This window comes from Pseudophryne corroboree, unplaced genomic scaffold (assembly GCF_028390025.1).
Source record: "Pseudophryne corroboree isolate aPseCor3 unplaced genomic scaffold, aPseCor3.hap2 scaffold_361, whole genome shotgun sequence".
Classification (NCBI taxonomy): Eukaryota; Metazoa; Chordata; class Amphibia; order Anura; family Myobatrachidae; genus Pseudophryne; species Pseudophryne corroboree.
This window is the reverse complement of record NW_026970016.1, coordinates 592,031-611,933: the sequence shown is the minus strand read 5'-3', so window position 1 is coordinate 611,933 and position 19,903 is coordinate 592,031. Positions and strand designations below refer to the sequence as shown.

The 19,903-nt window shown below is 48.7% G+C and overlaps 1 protein-coding gene and 1 long non-coding RNA gene across 2 annotated transcripts in view; one reads left to right on the top strand and one right to left on the bottom strand.

Annotated features, from left to right (window-relative positions):
* Positions 1 to 2,354: 2,354 nt before the first annotated feature.
* LOC135020952 (uncharacterized) overlaps positions 2,355 to 19,903 on the bottom strand; it is a 225,421-nt gene continuing 207,872 nt past the window's right edge. Inside the window, exons 9-10 of the mRNA XM_063953218.1 lie at positions 17,488 to 17,571; positions 2,355 to 3,991 (exon numbers count right to left, since the gene is read on the bottom strand). Of these exons, the coding sequence (XP_063809288.1) occupies positions 3,909 to 3,991; positions 17,488 to 17,571 (167 nt within the window). The 3' untranslated portion in view covers positions 2,355 to 3,908. The remainder of the gene's footprint in view (positions 3,992 to 17,487; positions 17,572 to 19,903) is intronic.
* The window catches only part of LOC135020953 (uncharacterized), a 180,611-nt gene continuing 169,083 nt past the window's right edge, over positions 8,376 to 19,903 (top strand). Inside the window, exon 1 of the long non-coding RNA XR_010218287.1 lies at positions 8,376 to 8,836. This is a non-coding gene — a long non-coding RNA (uncharacterized LOC135020953). The remainder of the gene's footprint in view (positions 8,837 to 19,903) is intronic.

Below are 19,903 nucleotides of genomic sequence, written 5' to 3'. Positions count from 1 at the left end.
CAATAGACACAGTGTGCTCTTCTTCCATTGGTTCGGGGGTGGGACATATCCTGTGCACCGGGGATCATTGGTCAGCTCAAGAGGTGGGCGATGGCTAAGACTTGAGATGTGATTTCTGTTGTTTGCATCTGAGTTCCCGCCCCATGACCAGTTAAACCCATCACATTTTTACGTAATTAACTTATTGTTGCAATATGTGACAATATTCTTATACCCACCAGATTAATGTTTACGTGACTCTGAACAATATGATCCCACACATGATATGATTATCTATTTCCATCCTCAAGATATACATATAACCATATATATCTATATATATCTATATATATATATATATATATATATACATACACATACATATACACATTCCTGTTATTACAATTTGTTAGGGAATACACACACACACATATATATATATATATATATATATATAAACACACACATTTCCAAGAGTTCAGACCATGAATTTACCTTAGCTATCCTGACAAATACCTCTCTCCACTCCAATCTATCCTCAATGCTGCTGCCCGGCTCATTTTCCTCACCAAACGCACTACGTCCACCTCTCCTCTTTTACTAGACCTTCATTGGCTCCCCTTCCCTTTCAGAATCCATTTCAAGCTTCTCACACTTACTTACAAAGCCCTCACTCACTCCTCTCCCATCTACATCTCTGACCTTATCTCCCTTTAAACTCCCACCCGTCCTCTTCGCTCTGCTAATGCACGCCGACTTTCCTGCCTACGGATTACTTCCTCCCACTCCTACCTCCAAGATTTTTCACGTGCTGCACCACTTCTTTGGAATTCCCTACCTCTCCCCCTCAGACTCTCCACCTCTCTGCAAAACTTCAAATGGGCTCTCAAGACCCACTTCTTCACCAAACCCAGCCAAATCTCATCCTAAACCTCTGTTCCATGCTCTCTATGTACCCCATCTGTCTCACCCCTGTCTGTCTACCCTCCCCTTTAGAATGTAAGCTCTCACGAGCAGGGCCCTCTTCCCTCATGTGCTTATCCTTTTCTTACTCTAATAATATTCAACTGCACCAAATCCAGCAGTCTTCTGCCACCTGATACTTATTCCAGTGTCATCTGCTGATGTAGCTATGTTTATTTACCCTGTACTTGTCCTATATTGTCGTCAACTGTAAGTTGCTGTTTTCCTGCTTGATTATTTGTTTATGTACTCTGTAATTGGGCACTACGGAACCCTTGTGGTGCCATATAAATAAAGGATAATAATAATAATAATAATAATAATAATAAATAAATAAATAAATAAATGTCTGGTGTGTAATTTGTCAGCTATTGCAAATTGAGTTTCTCTTCAAACTAGGTTCCTGGATATTGTCTTTTTATTTGTCCTGTCTTCAGATAAGACAATGACAATCCAGTATTTATTGTCTTCGACAGATACTGGACAACTCTAGAACAATGGGAGTAACCACAGGTATTTGCCTTCTTCATAGGATTTCAAAGCTTTGCGTAAACAAGGCCATCTGGTACATTGTATTAGAGTTTCTGGGAGGATAATTTATGTGTGAACCATCTTCATGCTATTAGAAGGATGAGCAGACAGTGGGTGATTTATGCATTATATGGATTAAATATATGATATGTCTTTGTGGCTTTTCCATGCGAGTACAAATGCCTCCGTAATTACTCATACCACGCGCTAACACGCACGACCGCGTGAGCAATCATGCGCAATTTGCGAATATGTGCACGCACGGCAGAATAAGTACGCGCACGGAGGCCATCTATGTGGTGTTTGTATGTGATGTGTGTACTTTAAGATTTTCCGACTTCGACAATGCGTGTCTGTGGTATCATGATTGCTTTCATCAGAGGCCCCCTTCCCAGCTATTACATCCCAGCTGCAGAGACAGTGCCCCAAATAGTCCAGGATGTGCCAACACCAAAACACTTCTCTACTACTTACTGCTTTGTACTGCTTTGATCTGATTGGGTGAGTTGGGCAACTTCTCTACTTTATCTCTCTCCAAGACTTGCTAACCTCCCCCCATCCTCACACACACACAAACATTATCTGCCGGTGTCCTGACTGACACTGTATAAGTCAGGGCTAGGTCCTGATTACCTGGTAATAGATGTTGGGATCAGATACGTTTCAGTAGCTGCTTTCTCCCAAGTGACACCTGTTATCACACACTACAATATATTACCAGGATGATGTGCTCTGTGATAAATGTATAAAGCTGCAAGAGGGCAGAGGTGGTCTGTGCTGTGTCCAAGTGTTATAAGAAGAATGAAATCTGATTGGGATGATGAAATGGATATGCTACAAAGCACAGCATAAAAGTTAGAAAGGTAAAGAAATGTGTTTAATTAAAGTTACACACTACAGTAACACACAGAAGCCAATAAACTACAGTCATCCTAAGCTAAAAAAAAAACAAAACAAAAAAACAACCTAATTAAAAGACAAATACTTTAAAAATAATATTTCCTCAGAGTACACAGCGATGGTGTCACAATCAACAGACAGTTTTCAGGTACAAAAATCCCCATTGGAACATTTTCCATTTAACCCATTTTCCATTTCTTGTTACCTGGGAATCTGTCTCTGAGACCATTGCTGACTGTGGCCAGTGTTATTAGTTACTGCAGGGCAGTGCCAGAGAGGGTTCTAGGGGCACACATGTTATCTCTACCAGAGATATAGACACAGGGTCCCCGGGATATGGAATTAGTAACTGTCACTGATATGATGAGACTGGGTGAAGAGTGTCTGTAGGCTGGGGGGTCTCTGGAAGGTGAGGGGTCTTTGGAAGGTGAGGGGTCTCTTGAAGATGAGGGGTCTCTGGAAGATGAAGGGTCTCTGGAAGATGAGGGGTCTCTGGAAGCTGAAGGGACTCTGTAAGATGAGGGGTCTCTGGAAGCTGAGGGGTCTCTGGAAGCTGAAGGGACTCTGTAAGATGAGGGGTCTATGTAAGATGAGGGGTCTCTGGAAGCTGAGGGGTCTCTGGAAGATGAGGGGTCTCTGGAAGATGAGGCGTCTCTGGAAGCTGAAGGGACTCTGGAAGATGAGGGGTCTGAGGGAAACTGAGGGGTCTATAGAAGCTGAGGGGTCTCTGAAAGCTGAAGGGACTCTGGAAGCTGAGGTGTCTCTGGAAGCTGAGGGGTCTCTGAAAGCTGAAGGGACTCTGGAAACTGAGGGGTCTCTGGAAGCTGAGGGGTCTCTGGAAGCTGAGGTGTCGCTGGGAGCTGAGGTATTTCTGTAAGATGAGGGGTCTCTGGGACCTGAAGGGACTCTGTAAGATGAGGGGTCTCTGGAAGCTGAGGGGTCTCTGGAAGATGAGGGGTCTCTGGAAGCTGAGGGGTCTCTGGAAGCTGAGGTGTCTCTGGGAGCTGAGGTGTTTCTGGAAGATGAGGGGTCTCTGGAAGCTGAAGGGACTCTGTAAGATGAGGGGGTCTCTGGAAGCTGAGGGGTCTCTGGAAGCTGAAGGGTCTCTGGAAGCTGAAGGGTCTCTGGAAGCTGAAGGGACTCTGTAAGATGAGGTGTCTATGGAAGCTGAGGGGTCTCTGGAAGATGAGGGGTCTCTGGAAGATGAGGGGTCTCTGGAAGCTGAAGGGACTCTGGAAGATGAGGGGTCTCAGGGAAGCTGAGGGGTCTATGGAAGCTGAGGGGTCTCTGAAAGCTGGAGGGACTCTGGAAGCTGAGGGGTCTCTGGAAGTTGAAGGGACTCTGAAAGCTGAGGTGTCTCTGGAAGCTGAGGGGTCTCTGAAAGCTGAAGGGACTCTGAAAGCTGAGGGGTCTCTGGAAGCTGAGGTGTCTCTGGAAGCTGAGATGTTTCTGGAAGCTGATGGGTCTCCGGAAGCTGATGGGTCTCTGGAAGCTGAGGAGTCTCTGGAAGCTGAGGAGTCTTTGGAAGCTGAGGGTTAGAGCATCCAGCAGACACAGAATAGGAGCAGGAACTGTGTGGTACTTCTCAGATTCACACTGGCTCTGGACGATAATGTTCCTAAAGAGAAAATGAAGATGGTGTTACCCAACAGACATTAACAGTAGCTGTAACCAAAGACTTCCCATGGACTGTTATTAGTTATTCATACAGTCATATGCTGAGCCATGTTTGATATCATTCATGTAGCATGATCACAGACGTGCCATGAAGGATATCACAATAATATCGATATGGCGCTTTCGGTCACTGCATACGTCTGTCATTCATAGTTATATAACAGTGTAATGTCTCACTATGAGCTCAGGACTTAGAAAGTACATTAAGGTGCAGATTGGCCTCATTTATGAAAGAGATTTTGACTTGGATGGTTGGACCTGTAGAAGCTTCTTTTTTCTCGTGCCCTGTGGGCGAGGAGTGTGCCTAGGTAGGTGTGTGGAAACTTCCGGAGAGCGGAACTGTGCAACATATAACATCACAGTCTCCTCCGCCTACAGTATATTCCCGCTAGTGTTAATGACGCTGGGGCTTCGCTCTCAGGGGTCACCGGGCGTGAAATGTTTTTTTATGTTCTTCACAATACACCCAGGAATGTCCCCATTTATATGTAACACACACAAATAATTAGGTTCAGATTGTGGCCTCTCCCATTTACAGCATGGTGGCACAGTGGTAGTACTGCAGCCTTGCAGATATGGGGCCATGAGTTTGATACCTGCAGAGCTTGATCTGTGTGGAGTTTGTATGTGTACACAGGTTTGATTAGTTTCCTCTGTGTGCCCTGGTGTCCTTCCACACCCCAAAGACATACTGCCGTTAGCGTTATGCTTTACTATTGTAATCCATGTCTGGATCCAGGCGTCGGTCTTCTGAGCAGTGTCGGGATTCTGGCATTGGGGTTCCCTTCCCCTGACCCTCCCCCCCCTCCAGTGTCAGTGCATGTCCTCATGTCCTATTACTTCTCTCCCTGGGTGGGATGTACTAAGGGAAAAATGCGGTAAAACCCCCGTTTTCGGGGGTTTTACCGCATTTTGAAATGTACTAAGACCCGGCTGCCGGGTTTTCGCCGCCCGCGGTATCGCCATCTTTGGATGTCAATACCCCATAGAAGCCTATGGGCTTCTTATCGCCGGACGCCGCAACCCGTCGCCTCTGCCGCCCCCGGCCGCAGATGCCTCCCCTCCTCCCCCCGCATACCTTCCTCCAGGCAGCCTGGATACGGAAGGTAAACTCCTCCTCCCCCTAGCAACGCAGACGGAGGTCCTTCCGGCTGCAGGGGGGAGGAGGAGGCGCCGGGGATAGCCTGCTGCTGCTTCCCGGCGTGCGGGGAGTGTGGAGACCCCTGGGAGGTGACGGAGACCCCCCGCACACCACCTCACAGGTATCGCAGGGGGCCTCCATCAGCGCATTGATCTTAATACATCCCGCCCCCTGTGAGACATGTTTCCCTCCTGTACCCTGATAATACCCTTGATATATGTGACAGTCTCTATCATGTCCCCCCTTTCCCTTCTCTGCTCCACACTATACATAGTGAGATTTCTTAGTCTTTCTGGGTAAGTTGTGTGATGTAGACCATGCACCATTTTAGTTGCCCTTCTCTGTACAGTCTCTAATGTAGTAATCTCCTTCTGAAGATATGGCCTCCAGAACTGGACACAGTATTCTAGATGAGGCCAATGACCTATACAGTGGCATTATTACTTCTCTCTGCTGCTGATTCCTCTCCCTATGTAAAGTAACCATAGCGTATATGTGGTGTGGACATGTGGTAGGGAATATAGATTATAAGCTCCACGGGGGCAGGGACTCGTATGAATGGCCAGATGTTCTCCAAGCATTGTTTATTTGTCAGTATAATACTGTGTTTATTGTATGTCAGTCACTACAATGCGCCATACATTGTACATTGGTCACTAGAATGTTCTGTGTATTCTACAGGGAGTTCAAAAAGTCCCTCCGCAGTGAGCGCTGTCTCTGGTTACAGCTGTGGCAGGCCAGAGAGGGACAACACTTAATGCAGATGAGTATATAACAAATTCTGTTTTATTTCATGTAAATAAAGTGTTTTAAAAATAAGTGTTTTGTCATATTATTTAGCACACATTCTCTGTGGAGGGACTTTCTGTATAAGGTCAGTAGAATGCTCCATATATTGTATAATGGTCACTAGAATGCTCCATATATTGTATATTGGTCAGTAGCATGCTCCATATATTGTATATTGGTCAATAGAATGCTCCATATATTGTATATTGGTCACTAGAATGCTCTAGGCATTGTATATTGGTCACTAGAATGCCCCATATATTGTATATTGGTCACTAGAATGCTCCATATATTGTATATTGGTCACTAGAATGCTCCATATATTGTATATTGGCCACTAGAGTGCTCCATATATTGTATATTGGTCACTAGAATGCTCCATATATTGTATATTGGTCACTAGAATGCTCCATATATTGTATATTGGTCACTAGAATGCTCCGTATATTGTATATTGGTCACTAGAATGCTCCAAATATTGTATATTGGTCACTAGAATGCTCCATATACTGTATATTGGTCACTGGAATGCTCCATATATTGTATATTAGTGCTCTCCCTATTGTACAACATTTACTAGAATGTTCCATGTATTGTATAGAGGGCATTTGAGTGCTGCCTGTCTTGTATTGCAGTCAATAGAATGCTCAATGTATTGTATATAGGTCATTGGAAATCTCTCTGTACTGTATATACAAATGTGTCCTCATAGATCTAGCCTCAAGACGCCACACAGAATGCACCAGGAGACTGCTCTGATTAATGTGATATGTGACACTTGTACAGTTTGTGCGACAGAGTCTGTATAATAAGCACAACAGATCGTGGCCGCTGCACCGTAGTACTGGGCATAGAGATTCAGACTCAGTCGCACACAGATGTACAAGTGTTGCATATCGCATTAACAGCACAGTCTCCTGATGCATCTGCGACTAAGATGCCTTTTCTGCAAAAAAGACGCCCAACGCTAGCAGAGTCTCACGAGACCTGGCGCGCTGAGAGGGGCTGTTTGGTGCGACTGTAGAATGATGTACAGTATGGAGACACATCTGTATTGGTCACTAGATTGCTCTTTGTATTGTCTGGTTAGTAGAATGCTCCCTGTATTGCATATCAGTCTCTGTAATGATCTCTGTATTGCATAGAGGTCATCAGAATGTTCTCTGCTTTGTTAAATGGGGCTGGTACAGGTAGGTGTTATATTAATTTATGGCTCTTCGACTTAACATTTTATTGTCATGGATATTTAACCCACAGCCTGCAGAGATGTTGTCATTTGTGGTTGGAGGTAGAATTGCTGGGGTAACTTGCTTCAGTTTGCCCCAGACACTGTAGTTGATGGCCAGCCTCTATCACATGAGTCCCTGCCTGGAGCTTGTATTCTATATTCTCTGCAGCCTGAAGCCAGGTAACCTGCCTATCAGGAGGACACGCATGCAAGCATATGGAGAACATACAAACTCCACATGGGTACTGAGGGATATAGACTGTAAGCATACTTCCCAAAAATTGGGTGACTCTCCCGAACTCTAGGAAAAGTGTCAAATCGCCCGGAGCCGGCCGCTGACTACCACCTAGCTGCCCACTCGAGTGAAGTGGGCAGTCCGGGAGGTCGATGATACGATCAAGTCATCATAGCCACGCCCCCAAATGCAGTAATGTCAGCATTGTATAGTGGAGGGTGTGGTAACGATGATGCAATTGCGGCCACCATGCCCCCGTACTGCCTCCTAAGCCTTGACCCACCCCTGTGATCTACCCCTTGTTGTGCCGACCTGACACCCAGAAAGTCAGCAACTGTGACTGTAAGTTCCAAAGGTGCAGAGATCGATGTGCATAAAACCCAGAGGACGGGTCTGGGCTCAATAGCCCGGGACTATTGGACAAAGGGGGCTCACATATTTTTTTTGTTACATATTTTTCCACTAGCCACGCTGGCCAAGCCACAAGTTACACGTGAGTATTAAATCCACCACACAACATATTATATCCGGCAATTGACACTGAGATCTGTAGCGACTTATAAGCCACTGCAAATGTGGAGTCTTCTGCATTGCACCTGTGAGGTTACACAGGGCCGGATTAACAATGGGGCGGGTGGAGCTGCAGCTCCAGGCCTCCCCATCAAAATAGGCCCACAGCATTGCTCTGCTAGTGTAGACAAGAAACGTTTTTTCCTGCTACACAGCTTGCCATCGTCCGTGTGCGGCCCAGCCCACTCCAACACCCCTTTCCCTGGTAGTAGTTCAAACACCCGACATACCAGAAGTTACATACTGGTGCAGTGAAGCGCTCCATTATCCCGGCCCCTAACTGCGCTGCATGTCTCAGTGCCGCCTTCACACCAGGAGGTGACACCCGCCCCATCATCACGCCCATGGGGGGGGGGGGGGGTTGCAGGGGCAGCAGATTGGCTCGGTGGGATCCCAGGATAGTTTTCCTTTGGCCGGGCTAGGGTGGGCTGTTCACTCTTCCTCCCCTGTCACCACCGCACGGGCTCATCACTAAGCTGCTGCAGCAATTGGAGCTTAGCTCTTATCAGGAGGCATTCACAGCTAATTACTGGGCGGAATAACCTGATCTGTCAACAGCTGTGCCGCTGGGAAACTGATCATGTGACTCGGCCGGCACTGCAGCCACGGCACCTTCACATTACAGTAGATGTCCCCTCCCCAGAGACCAGCCAGCCTATCACGGTCTTCAGGGTGGGCTGCCTCTGGGTGGGCTGCATGTATCAGCCTAGCCCCTCCCCTCTTCCTGCTCCTCGTCTGCTGCGTGTGTCACTGGAATGCCTGCCCCTCCCCTCCACAGTGTCCTGGCTTCCTCTATGCAGCTGCTTTCTATAGGAAAACGAAGGTATCATGAGGTGTTGGCTATGCTGGACTGTAATATGGGGGAGGGGGCTGTGTATACAATACTTTAATATTAGGGCACTGTGTTGACTGGGGGAGGGGGTAATATGGGAGCACTGTGTGTAGGGGGGTAATATGGGGGAGGGGCCATGTTTACTGGACTGTAATATGGGGGAGGGGCCATGTTTCCTGGACTGTAATATGGAGGAGGGGGCTGTATTTCCTGGACTGTAGTATGGGGGAGGGGGCCGTGTTTACTGGACTGCAATATTGGGGAGGGGGTCGTGATTACTGGACTGTAGCATGAGGGAGTGGGCCATGTTTACTGGACTGTAATATGGGGAGAGGGCTGTGTTTACTGGACTGTAATATTGGGGCGGGGGCCGTGTTTACTGGACTGTAGTATGGGGAGGGGGTCGTGTTTACTGGACTGTAGTATGGGGCGGGGGCCGTGTTTACTGGACTGTAGTATGGGGAGGGGGTCGTGTTTACTGGACTGTAGTATGGGGAGGGGGTCGTGTTTACTGGACTGCAATATTGGGGAGGGGGTCGTGATTACTGGACTGTAGCATGAGGGAGTGGGCCATGTTTACTGGACTGTAATATGGGGAGAGGGCTGTGTTTACTGGATTGCAATAAGTGGGGCAATTTGTGTATTGGGGTGATATTTACTGTAGGGTGCACAAAGACAAAAGAAATAGGGGACAAAAATATAGCAGCGTAGTATGTTAACAGCACAATGGTTCACTTAGTATAAATCACACGTACATCAGAAAAGGCAAAAACTGGAATATCATGTGCAAACAAGCCTGTTAGGAGAAAGTGCTGCGCCTCCATTTTCTAACCAGGAACCAGCTTCTGATACCCTCTGGAAGCACTGTCTACTAACAGACTTGTTTGTCCCTGATATGCCAGTTTTTACCTCTTCTAGCATAGGGCTGGTGCAAATGTCAGTGGTGCAACCAATGGTGGTGTCTAATAACACACAAAGCATGATTTCAGCATCTGTACACACTGGCAGGGGTGGTTTCAGCCCTTGCACATTCCCATGGATGTACATCAGGGGGGATCAGGTCTGAAGATCGACAATGTTTAGGTCGACAATCACTAGGTCGACATGGATGGAAGGTCGACATGTGCTAGGTCGACAGGTCTAAAGGTCGACATGAGTTTTTCACATTTCTCTGACGTACTAGTGGATGCTGGGAACTCCGTAAGGACCATGGGGAATAGCGGCTCCGCAGGAGTCTGGGCACAACTAAAAGAAAGCTTTTAGACTACCTGGTGTGCACTGGCTCCTCCCACTATGACCCTCCTCCAAGCCTCAGTTAGATTTTTGTGCCCGGCCAAGCTGGATGCACACTAGGGGCTCTCCTGAGCTCTTAGAAAGAAAGTATAATTTAGGTTTTTTATTTTACAGTGAGACCTGCTGGCAACAGGCTCACTGCAACGAGGGACTAAGGGGAGAAGAAGCGAACCTACCTGCTTGCAGCTAGCTTGGGCTTCTTAGGCTACTGGACACCATTAGCTCCAAAGGGATCGACCGCATGGAACTGGCCTTGATGTTCGGTCCCGGAGCCGCGCCGCCGCCCCCCTTACAGAGCCAGAAGCAAGAAGAAGTCCGGAAAATCGGCGGCATGAAGACTTCTGTCTTCACCAAGGTAGCGCACAGCACTGCAGCTGTGCGCCATTGCTCCTCATACACACTTCACACTCCGGTCACTGAGGGTGCAGGGCGCTGGAAGGGGGGGGGGGGGGGCGCCGCCCTGAGCAGCAATAAAAACACCTTGGCTGGCAAAACAATCACAATACATAGCCCCAGAGGCTATATATGTGATAATTACCCCTGCCAGAATCCTTAAAAAAGCGGGAGAAAAGTCAGTGAAAAAGGGGCGGAGCTATCTCCCTCAGCACACTGGCGCCATTTCTCCCTCACAGCTCCGCTGGAAGGAAGCTCCCTGACTCTCCCCTGCAGTCTACACTACAGAAAGGGTAAAAAAGAGAGGGGGGTCACTAAATTTAGGCGCAGTAAATATTATAGCAGCTATAGGGGACATAATTCAGTTAGTCCCTGCATTATATAGCGCTCTGGTGTGTGCTGGCATACTCTATCTCTGTCTCCCCAAAGGGCTTCTGTGGGGTCCTGTCCTCTGTTAGAGCATTCCCGGTGTGTGTGCGGTGTGTCGGTACGGCTGTGTCGACATGTTTGATGAGGAGACTTATGTGGAGGCGGAGCAGATGCCTATAAATGTGATGTCACCCCCTGCGGGGCAGACACCTGAGTGGATGGACTTATGGAAGGAATTACGTGCAAGTGTTGACTCCTTACACAAAAAATTTGACGACATGCCAAATGCGGGACAGCCGGCTTCTCAGCTCGTGCCTGCCCAGGTGTCTCAAAGGCCATCAGGGGCTCTAAAATGCCCGCTACCTCAGATGGCAGACGCAGATGTCGACACGGATACTGATACCAGTGTCGACGACGATGAGTCAAATCTAATGTCCACTAGGGCCATTCATTGCATGATTGAGGCAATGAAAGAGGTTTTACACCTTTCTGATATAAACCCAGGTACCTCAAAAAAGGGTATTATGTTTGGGGAGAAAAAACTTCCAATAGTTTTTCCCCCATCTGAAGAATTAAATGAAGTGTGTGAAGAAGCGTGGGCTTCCCCTGATAAGAAATTGGTGATTTCAAAAAAATTACTAATGGCGTTCCCTTTCCCGCCAGAGGACAGGTCACGTTGGGAAACACCTCCTAGGTAGTGATGAGCGGATTCGGTTTTACTCGGTTTTACTCGGTTCTCAAAACAGAATCTTATTGGCTCACTGATGTCACGTGTTTTGGATAGCCAATAAGATTCTGTTTTGAGAACCGAGTAAAACCGAGTAAAACCGAATCCGCTCATCACTACTCCTAGGGTGGATAAAGCGCTCACACGTTTGTCTAAAAAGGTGGCACTTCCGTCTCCGGATACGGCCGCCCTCAAGGAACCTGCTGATAGAAAGCAGGAGTTGATCCTGAAGTCTGTATATACACACTCAGGCATTATACTTAGACCAGCTATTGCGTCAGCATGTATGTGCAGTGCTGCCGCTGCGTGGTCAGATAAACTGTCAGAAAATATTGACACCCTAGACAGGGACACTATTCTGCTAACCATAGAGCATATAAAAGACTCAGTCTTAGACATGAGAGATGCACAGAGGGAAATCTGCCGGCTGGCATCTAAAGTAAGTGCATTATCCATCTCTGCTAGGAGATGCTTATGGACTCGCCACTGGACAGGAGATGCAGATTCAAAAAGGCACATGGAAGTGTTACCATATAAGGGTGAGGAATTATTTGGGGATGGTCTCTCGGACCTAGTTTCCACAGCAACGTCTGGGAAGTCAGCATTTTTACCCCATGTTCCCTCACAGCCTAAAAAGGCGCCGTTTTATCAAGTACAGTCCTTTCGGACCCAGAAAAACAGGCGTGGAAAAAGCGGGTCCTTTCTGTCCAGAGGTAGGGGAAAAAGACTGCAACAAACAGCAGGTTCCCAGGAGCAAAAGTCCTCCCCCGCTTCTTCCAAGTCCGCCGCATGACGGTGGGGCTCCACAGGCGGAGCCAGGTACGGTGGGGGGCCGCCTCAAAAATTTCAGCGATCAGTGGGCTCGCTCACAGGTGGATCCCTGGATCTTGCAAGTAGTATCTCAGGGGTACAGACTGGAATTCGAGGCGTCTCCCCCCCGCCGTTTCCTCAAATCTGCCTTGCCAACAACTCCCTCAGGCAGGGAGGCTGTGCTAGAGGCAATTCACAAGCTGTATTCCCAGCAGGTGATAGTCAAGGTGCCCCTACTTCAACAAGGACGGGGTTACTATTCCACACTGTTTGTGGTACCGAAACCGAACGGTTCGGTGAGACCCATTTTAAATTTGAAATCCTTGAACACATACATAAAAAAGTTCAAGTTCAAGGTGGAATCGCTCAGGGCGGTTATTGCAAGCCTGGACGAGGGGGATTACATGGTATCCCTGGACATCAAGGATGCTTACCTGCATGTCCCCATTTATCATCCTCACCAGGAGTACCTCAGATTGCGGTACAAAATTGCCATTACCAATTCCAGACGCTGCCATTTGGACTGTCCACGGCACCGAGGGTGTTTACCAAGGTAATGGCGGAAATGATGATACTCCTTCGAAAAAAGGGAGTTTTAATTATCCCGTACTTGGACGATCTCCTAATAAAGGCGAGATCCAGGGAGCAGTTGTTGGTAGGAGTAGCACTATCTCAGGAGGTGCTACACCAGCACGGTTGGATTCTGAATATTCCAAAGTCACAGCTGGTTCCGACGACACGTCTACTGTTCCTGGGAATGATTTTGGACACAGTCCAGAAAAAAGTGTTTCTCCCGGAGGAGAAAGCCAAGGAGCTGTCATCTCTAGTCAGAGACCTCCTGAAACCAAAACAGGTGTCGATGCATCACTGCACGCGAGTCCTGGGAAAGATGGTGGCTTCTTACGAAGCAATTCCTTTCGGCAGGTTCCATGCCAGAATCTTTCAGTGGGACCTATTGGACCAATGGTCCGGATCGCATCTTCAGATGCATCGGCTAATAACCCTGTCTCCAAGAACCAGGGTGTCTCTGCTGTGGTGGCTGCAGAGTGCTCATCTCCTAGAGGGCCGCAGATTCGGCATACAGGACTGGGTCCTGGTGACCACGGATGCCAGTCTTCGAGGCTGGGGGGCAGTCACACAGGGAAGAAACTTCCAAGGACTATGGTCGAGTCAGGAGACTTCCTTACATATAAATATTCTAGAACTAAGGGCCATTTACAATGCCCTAAGTCAGGCAAAACCCCTGCTTCTACACCAGCCGGTACTGATCCAGTCAGACAACATCACGGCGGTCGCCCATGTAAACCGACAGGGCGGCACAAGAAGCAGGACGGCAATGGCAGAAGCCACAAGGATTCTCCGATGGGCGGAAAATCACGTGCTAGCACTGTCAGCAGTGTTCATTCCGGGAGTGGACAACTGGGAAGCAGACTTCCTCAGCAGGCACGACCTCCACCCGGGAGAGTGGGGACTTCATCCAGAAGTCTTCACACTGATTGTAAATCGTTGGGAACGGCCACAGGTGGACATGATGGCGTCCCGCCTAAACAAAAAACTGGAGAGATATTGCGCCAGGTCAAGGGACCCTCAGGCGATAGCGGTGGACGCTCTAGTGACATCGTGGGTGTACCAGTCAGTTTATGTGTTCCCTCCTCTGCCTCTCATACCAAAGGTACTAAGAATAATAAGAAAACGAGGAGTAAGGACAATACTCGTGGTTCCGGATTGGCCAAGAAGAGCTTGGTACCCGGAACATCAAGAGATGATCTCAGAGGACTCATGGCCTCTGCCGCTCAGACAGGACCTGCTGCAGCAGGGGCCCTGTCTGTTCCAAGACTTACCGCGGCTGCGTTTGACGGCATGGCGGTTGAACACCGGGTCCTAAAGGAAAAGGGCATTCCGGAGGATGTCATTCCTATGCTGATTAAAGCCAGGAAAGATGTAACGGTAAAACATTATCACCGCATATGGCGGAAATATGTTGCTTGGTGTGAGGCCAATAAGGCCCCAACAGAGGAATTTCAGCTGGGTCGATTTCTGCACTTCCTACAGGCAGGAGTGACTATGGGCCTAAAATTAGGCTCCATTAAGGTACAGATATCGGCTCTGTCGATTTTTCTTCCAAAAAGAACTAGCTTCACTACCTGAAGTTCAGACATTTGTAAAAGGAGTGCTGCATATTCAGCCCCCTTTTGTGCCTCCAGTGGCACCCTGGGATCTCAACGTGGTGTTGAATTTCCTAAAATCACATTGGTTTGAGCCACTAAAGACCGTGGATCTAAAATATCTCACGTGGAAAGTGGTCATGTTATTGGCCTTGGCTTCGGCCAGGCGTGTGTCAGAATTGGCGGCTTTGTCATGTAAAAGCCCTTATCTGATTTTCCATATGGATAGGGCAGAATTGAGGACTCGTCCTTAGTTTCTCCCTAAGGTGGTATCTGCTTTTCACTTGAACCAACCTATTGTAGTGCCTGCGGCTACTAGCGACTTGGAGGATTCCAAGTTACTGGACGTAGTCAGGGCCTTGAAAATTTATGTTTCCAGGACGGCTGGAGTCAGGAAAACTGACTCGCTATTTATCCTGTATGCACCCAACAAACTGGGTGCTCCTGCTTCTAAGCAGACTATTGCTCGCTGGATTTGTAGCACAATTCAGCTGGCGCATTCTGCGGCTGGACTGCCGCATCCTAAATCAGTAAAAGCCCATTCTACAAGGAAGGTGGGCTCATCTTGGGCGGCTGCCCGAGGGATCTCGGCTTTACAACTTTGCCGAGCTGCTACTTGGTCAGGGGCAAACACGTTTGCAAAATTCTACAAATTTGATACCCTGGCTGAGGAGGACCTTGAGTTCTCTCATTCGGTGCTGCAGAGTCATCCGCACTCTCCCGCCCGTTTGGGAGCTTTGGTATAATCCCCATGGTCCTTACGGAGTTCCCAGCATCCACTAGGACGTCAGAGAAAATAAGAATTTACTCACCGGTAATTCTATTTCTCGTAGTCCGTAGTGGATGCTGGGCGCCCGTCCCAAGTGCGGATTGTCTGCAATACTTGTATATAGTTATTGCTTTACTAAAGGGTTATTGTTGAGCCATCTGTTGAGAGTCTCAGTTAAATTTCATACTGTTAACTGGATATAGTATCACGAGTTATACGGTGTGATTGGTGTGGCTGGTATGAGTCTTACCCGGGATTCAAAATCCTTCCTTATTGTGTCAGCTCTTCCGGGCACAGTATCCTAACTGAGGTCTGGAGGAGGGTCATAGAGGGAGGAGCCAGTGCACACCAGGTAGTCTAAAAGCTTTCTTTTAGTTGTGCCCAGACTCCTGCGGAGCCGCTATTCCCCATGGTCCTTACGGAGTTCCCAGCATCCACTACGGACTACGAGAAATAGAATTACCGGTGAGTAAATTCTTATTTTTTTTTATTTTTTTTTATTTTTTCATACTTAACGATCCACGTGGACTACGACTGGAACGGTAAAGTGTGCTGAGCGAAGCGGTAGCGGAGCGAAGGCACCATGCCCGAAGCATGGCGAGCGTAGCGGTGCACTAATTTGGGATCCCGGTCACTCTACGAAGAAAACGACACCAAAAATAAATAAATCCTCATGTCGACCTTTAGACCTGTCGACCTAGCACATGTCGACCTAGAAACCCTGTCGACCTTCCATCCATGTCGACCTAGTGACTGTCGACCTATAGTGGTCGACCTAAACATTGTCGACCTAGACACTGTCGATTTGATGAACCACACCCCATCAGGGAAGGGCTTTGTAGCAGCATCAGCATACAGTAAATGTCTAAAGCGCAACTGCAGCAAAAGATTCAAGGAAGGTCAAGACTCAGAATCATGCTCTATGTCGAGGGACAGACCCCACCCATTCAAAAGACCCTGCCTTCGTTAGGGCTGTTTCTACACATTTCCCGGGCTGGTTTGCCATCCCAATCCACCCCTAAGGTCCATGCCCAAAACACAAAAACTCATCTCTGTGAAGGCTGTACTGGCTGTCCGGTGACTGTAGCCAACTTTGAAACTCACTGCTGCTGCCTTCTGAATGGAGATGATGGTCCATGTCATGCTGGCTGCTGCTGCAGCTGATCAGTACTTCTGTACATGGTATATGCAAGCACCATAAGAAATATTTTGTGAATGAGCTTTCATATTTGTGTATGTTTCTGGTGTTTGTGTATGTACAGTCAGGGCCGGTTCTAGGCCTTTTTGCGCCGCGAGCGGGAAATAGGGACATGGCTTCATACAGGGGGCATGGTCCGTTACGCCCCCTGTACAGTAGTAGCGCCGCTGAAATGCTGTGCGGTGCACGATTACGTCATCGCGCACCGCACAGCAAATGTCCTCTCCACGAAGGGAAACTAGACGCGCACCGCACAGCAAATGTCCTCTCCACGAAGGGAAACTAGACGCGCACCGCACAGTAAAGGTCCTCTCCACGAAGGGAAACTAGACGCTACGCGTCTAGTTCCCTTCACAGCGGGACGCAGCAGGCAGCTCCAGCGGGACACGGCGGGCAGTAGCGGATCTTGCCATGGTACGGCGCCCTCCGGATGGCGCCGGCGCCCTCCGGAAGGTGGCGCCCTGGGCAAAAGTCCTGCTTGCCCGTGGCAAGATCCGCTACTGTACAGCAAGTGTGTGTGTGTGTGTGTGTGTGTGTATATATATATATATATATATATATATATATACACACACACGCACGTGTCCTTCATCCCACGGTATTGACCACACCACCTGTGTAGACCACACCCCCACTTCAGTAGTCACACCCCCACAGTGCTGGTCACACCCCCTGCGGTGGCACACAATAGGCCCTTCACACATTTCAGCTCCAGGCCCACATGGACCTTAATCTGGCTCTGAGGTTACAACATAAATGTGGCCGAATGTTTGCATAGAAAGAACTTCCACCACGTCCTCTCCACCTGGATCCCCAACTCTGCAAATGTACTGTGGGAGCAGACTGTACAGCTGTGACCTGGGCGGGGTGGTGTGTATATTATTTATTGATGTAATATAGAGGCGCTTGACGACTTACCCACATGGCAGGGAGCAATGGGATAATGCGGCTTCAGCGATTCCTGAGCGAGTAACGAGTCCAGTGCGGCTGTGTCGGTATACCCTGCGGATGAATATACACAATCAGTCAGAGGAAAGTCACAGTGAGAGGTCGGAGGACGGGACATGTGCTAAGCAGAGTAGCAGACACCTCTGGTCTTCCCTTTGCAGTAACTAAGTCCGGGGTAATGATTTGCTGTTACAGGTATTTATCTGATTCTGATGAAATCACCGCTGCAGTGAAGTCAGCAGAGGAAACGGACATTCTCAGGGGCCCATTTATCAATGATCGTACTTGCGTGATATTAGCGCCCAGGATCGCATTGCAGAATGTGATCACTTCAGGTGAATGTATAACCCGGCACAGGCCGTGTCAGGGTCTCCAAAAGGAGCCTGTCCCAGTGATATGCAGAGTGCACATGCGCAGTGGAAGGATCCTGGGAACTCTGCCGGAACTACATGCACCAAAGTGTAGCCCATAGGCTGCAACAGGCTGATGCCATCAGAAGATGAGGGTAGCTGGGAAAGCATTTTCGATATTGAAACATCGGGCAGCATCGCATCCCCCATAGAAACCTATGGGGCATGCGGCTGTGGGCTGCAATGGAGGGATCTCTGATACCTGCTCCGATCCCTCCTCCACACATTGCAGGGATACATAGTCTTTGTGGCTAGCCCCAATAATGGGTGTTTTTGGGGACATAGCCATGAATACTGTATGATAAATGGCCCCTTAGTGTGGTGAGAGTATTGTCCCATGTGATGCAGGGCCTGGGATTGGGACTGTCCTTATATTATAGATAAATGGAAGCCGTCCATTATTGCTCCGCCACTGGATCTGGTTCTGAGTCAGACGGATCTGTTCCTGACACAAATGGCGAGGTTTTACATACAGCGAGGGCTGTCTTTTCATATGGGCTCAATGGGCATTTGCCCAAGGGCCCCAGAAGCATAAGGGCCCTAAGCTGATAGCTGATGGTCCCCTTTTTCCATGAGTACTAGATTTTTTTAAATTCGGCCCCAGGGAACCAGAGATATCCGACTTCTAAGCAGTGGTCCCCATCCAAGCCTGCTAATTGCTCTTCCCAGCGAGATATCTTGGGTTCTGTCTGACTTAGAGTTTTTCTGAGGGTAAACTCCAAAACTGCGACTCTTCCCTTTTGGTGGACACTGGCAGCTTTCCTCTACTGTGCCCAGAACCAGAGATATCAGTCTTCCAGCAGCTGGTCCCTGTTCCAGCTCCACACGCCTGGTATGCAGTTTTATATATTCATTGGTTGATTGCTCCTGAACTCTGATCCCCAAGTCCCCAGTAACTCCTGAAAGGTGTCCCCAGTACCTCCTGGAAGGTGTCCCCAATACCTCCTGGAAGGTGTCCCCAGTACCTCCTGAAAGGTGTCCCCAGACCCTCCTGAAAGGTGACCCCAGAACCTCCTGAAAGGTGACCCCCAGTACCTCCTGGTAGGTGTCCCCGGTACCTCCTGAAAGGTGTCCCCAGTACTTCCTGAAAGATAGGACTCTCTAGTTTTTTATCCCATTGAAAGCTAAGAAATCTGTTTCCAGGAACTGGAGCTATCTGCAGTCAGGGAAGCTGCCCTTCCACCAGAAAATGATGAATATGATGAATAACCTCTATCCACCCCTCCCCTGTGTATTAAACACCCCCTACCACCCTGGTAGTCAAGTACTGGGGCCCCTTCATTCAGCCCAATGCCTCTTCTACAGTTTAGTGTTCTCCCTCCCATCATCTGTGCAGTAATGGAGTTATTAGCAGAAGCTACTGCTCCAGGTCCTACATGCTGAGCGGAAGATAAAACACCCCCTACCGGCCGCGGGACATCAAACCTGCCGCTGATAGCACCCTCCCCCCACCGCTGGAGGATGGGTAGGGGCCCCAGTGCATTGCTCTGCCCAGGGGCCTACACTGCTATTAAGACAGCCTTGAATGCGCAGATACACCCTCTATATCCCTTCCTTTCAAATGAAACTTACCTCAACACTACAGCAACCCTGATAATCTCATTCACATCTCTCCCACAAACTCCTACCCCCTATCCTGTGCCCTCTGGAATGCCAGATCTGTTTGCAACAAACTGGTCCCCACTCATGACCTTTTCATTTCCAATTCCCTGCATCTCCTGGCCATTACAGAAACCTGGATTACTCCCTATGACACCACTTCTCCTGCTTCTCTCTCTGCTGGGGGCCTCACATTCTCACACACACCCCGACCTATACCGGCGCCGGGATCCCGACAGCCGGCATACCGACACTTATTCTCCCTCGTGGGGGTCCACGACCCCCCTGGAGGGAGAATAAAAGAGTGTGGCGCGCGTAGCGTGCCACCGTGCCCGAGCGTGGCGAGCGCAGCGAGCCCGCAAGGGGCTCATTTGCGC